Below are 2,490 nucleotides of genomic sequence, written 5' to 3'. Positions count from 1 at the left end.
CTATATATTCCCTCACTCACCGCCTTCCCTGCGGAAATATAAATGACACCCCGGTATACTCCCGGGTAAAATGCTACAGCGGTATTCCGTGCGCTTGCGGATTTATTCGTGGTTCATGAAATACTGCCACCCCAAATTGGCGTCTGCGGGCGTCATCGCTGGTGACGTTGGTAGGCGCCAACACATTTTCCGGCGTCCAACAATATGGCGGAGTACGAGGCCCTCTTCAGCGGCCTCCGCATCGCCATCGAGCTTGGCATCAAGCGCCTCGATGTTCGGGGAGACTTTCAACTCATCATCAACCAGGTGATGAAAGAGGCCAGCTGCCACAACGAAAAAATGGAGGCGTACTGTAACACAGTGCGTCGCCTCAAAGACAGGTTCGACGGGCTCGAGCTCAACCACATCGCGCGTAAATACAATGAGAAAGCAGACAAACTGGCCAGGATCGTGTCTGGGCGGACCACCATTCCTCCGAACGTCTTCGCTTGTGACCTCACCAAACCATCCGTTGACTTCAAGAATCCAGCAGAAGCCATTGGAGCAGCACCTGAACCCTCGGGGGCTGCGACCACCGAGCCATCGGCCGAAGACTGCTTGGCGGAGGAGTCCGAGGCTCTGGACACTGAAGCCGAGATCTCCTCGGCAGATGAGGCTGAAGCGATGGAGATCGACGAGGCCCCGCCTTCGCGAGACTGGCGTTCCCAGTATCTCGATTGTATGATCCGAGGGGTCCTACCCTCGGACCGTGCTCAGGCGCTGTGCATCGCCAGGCGGGCCAAGTCTTTCATCTTGATTGACGACGAGCTGTACAAGCACAGTCCCTCGGGTGTTCTGCAGCGTTGCATCCCCATCCCCGAGGGCAAGGAGCTGATACGAGACATTCACGCCGGCATCTATGGCCACCACGCTGCGCCACGGACCCTCGTGGGCAACGCGTTCCGGCTGGGATTCTATTGGCCCACTGCGGTCGCCGACGCCGCAAAAGTCGTGCGGACCTGCGAGGGCTGCTAGTTCTACGGCCGGAAGACACGCCTCTCAGCTCACGTTCTGCAAACCATCCCCATCACATGGCCTTTCGCCGTGTGGGGACTGGACCTCGTCGGTCCACTGCAGAAAGCGCCCGAGGGCTTCACCCACTTGTTGGTAGCAATCGACAAGTTCTCCAAATGGATCGAGGCTCGACCCATCGACAAAATCAAATCCGAGCAAGCCGTGTTGTTCTTCACCGACATAGTCTACAGGTTCGGGGTTCCGAACTCGATCATCATCGACAACGACACCCAGTTCACAGGCAAGAAGTTCTTGCCATTTTGCGATGATTATCACATACGCGTGGATTGATCGGCTGTGGCGCACCCACAAACGAACGACCAAGTAGAACGTGCCAATGGCATGATCCTACATGGCCTCAAGCCAAGAATCTTCAACAAACTGAACAAGTTTGGCCGAAGGTGGCTCACGGAGCTACCCTCGGTTATTTGGAGTCTGAGAACGACCCCGAGTAGAGCCACGGGCTTCAGCCCGTTCTTCTCGTCTATGGTGCCGAGGCCATCCTCCCCACGGACTTGGAGTACGGGTCGCCGAGGCTCAAGGCTTATCAAGAGCAGCAGAACCAGCAAGCCCGCGAGAACTCGCGAGACCAAGTAGATGAGGCTAGAGACGTGGCGCTCTTGCACTCAGCGCGCTACCAGCAATCCCTACGAAGATATCAAGCACAAAGGGTTCGGCGCCGAGACCTCGACAAAGGGGACTTGGTGCTGAGGCTTCGGCAGGACAACAGAGGACGCCACAAGCTCACACCGCCGTGGGAAGGCCTGTACATCGTCGCGGAAGTTCTCAAGCCCGGCACGTACAAGCTAGCTAACGAAAAGGGCGAAGTCTTCATCAACGCTTGGAATATTCAGCAGCTACGTCGCTTCTATCCTTGAAATTCCAAACTCTTTGTACATAGTTTGTACTTATATTCCAAATTTCCCAAAATATTAAAGAGAATGCCTTACTTGCATATTTTTTGGGAACTATCCGAACCCTCAGGGGCTCGGACACGCAGGAACACTGAGGTAAGCTTGGTTTTGCCCTAGGCAAAGCCAAGCCTCCCTCGGGGGCTACTACAGGGGGAACCCCCGAACGTCCCCAAAAAACACCATCATTTTTCGAAAAATTCTCATGCCTAAGATTTCCGTATAATTAGAAAAATAGACGCGAGACGTAAGCAACTACGGCACAGGGCCGGCCGAGCCGCGGGACCGCCTATGCCTCCAGGATACGACATCTCCACTCACCACCCCACGCTTAAGGCGCTTATGAACGCAGAATTCCTCGCAGAAATTTATCTAAGTCAAATACGAGAACACGAAAACTCAGTAACAAAGACGGTGCGCATGAATTCACAAGGCCTCGAGTGGCCACACGGTTAAGATTACACATCTATCTTCTTACACCAAAAAGAGATTAAGACAACGTTCTAACTCATTTACATGGGCTCTA

At 54.3% G+C, this 2,490-nt stretch overlaps 1 protein-coding gene across 1 annotated transcript; it reads left to right on the top strand.

Moving 5' to 3' along the window:
- The first annotated feature begins 339 nt into the window (after window positions 1–339).
- On the top strand, window positions 340–1,931 carry LOC120674509. The gene is made up of 2 exons (XM_039955679.1): window positions 340–969; window positions 1,776–1,931. The coding sequence occupies exons 1-2, from the start codon at window positions 340–342 to the stop codon at window positions 1,929–1,931; spliced, it is 786 nt and encodes a 261-aa protein (XP_039811613.1).
- Window positions 1,932–2,490: the final 559 nt, after the last annotated feature.

Source organism: Panicum virgatum, chromosome 5N (genome assembly GCF_016808335.1).
Source record: "Panicum virgatum strain AP13 chromosome 5N, P.virgatum_v5, whole genome shotgun sequence".
Classification (NCBI taxonomy): Eukaryota; Viridiplantae; Streptophyta; class Magnoliopsida; order Poales; family Poaceae; genus Panicum; species Panicum virgatum.
This window is presented reverse-complemented; position numbering and strand designations above follow the sequence as displayed.

Excerpts from the sequence above, each read along its gene's own strand:
- LOC120674509 (XM_039955679.1), top strand. The coding sequence starts at position 340 with ATGGAGGCGTACTGTAACACAGTGCGTCGCCTCAAAGACAGGTTCGAC. Across the intron at positions 970-1,775 it reads GATTCTATTGGCCCACTGCG|GACAACAGAGGACGCCACAA; the intron begins GTCGCCGACGCC and ends AGGCTTCGGCAG.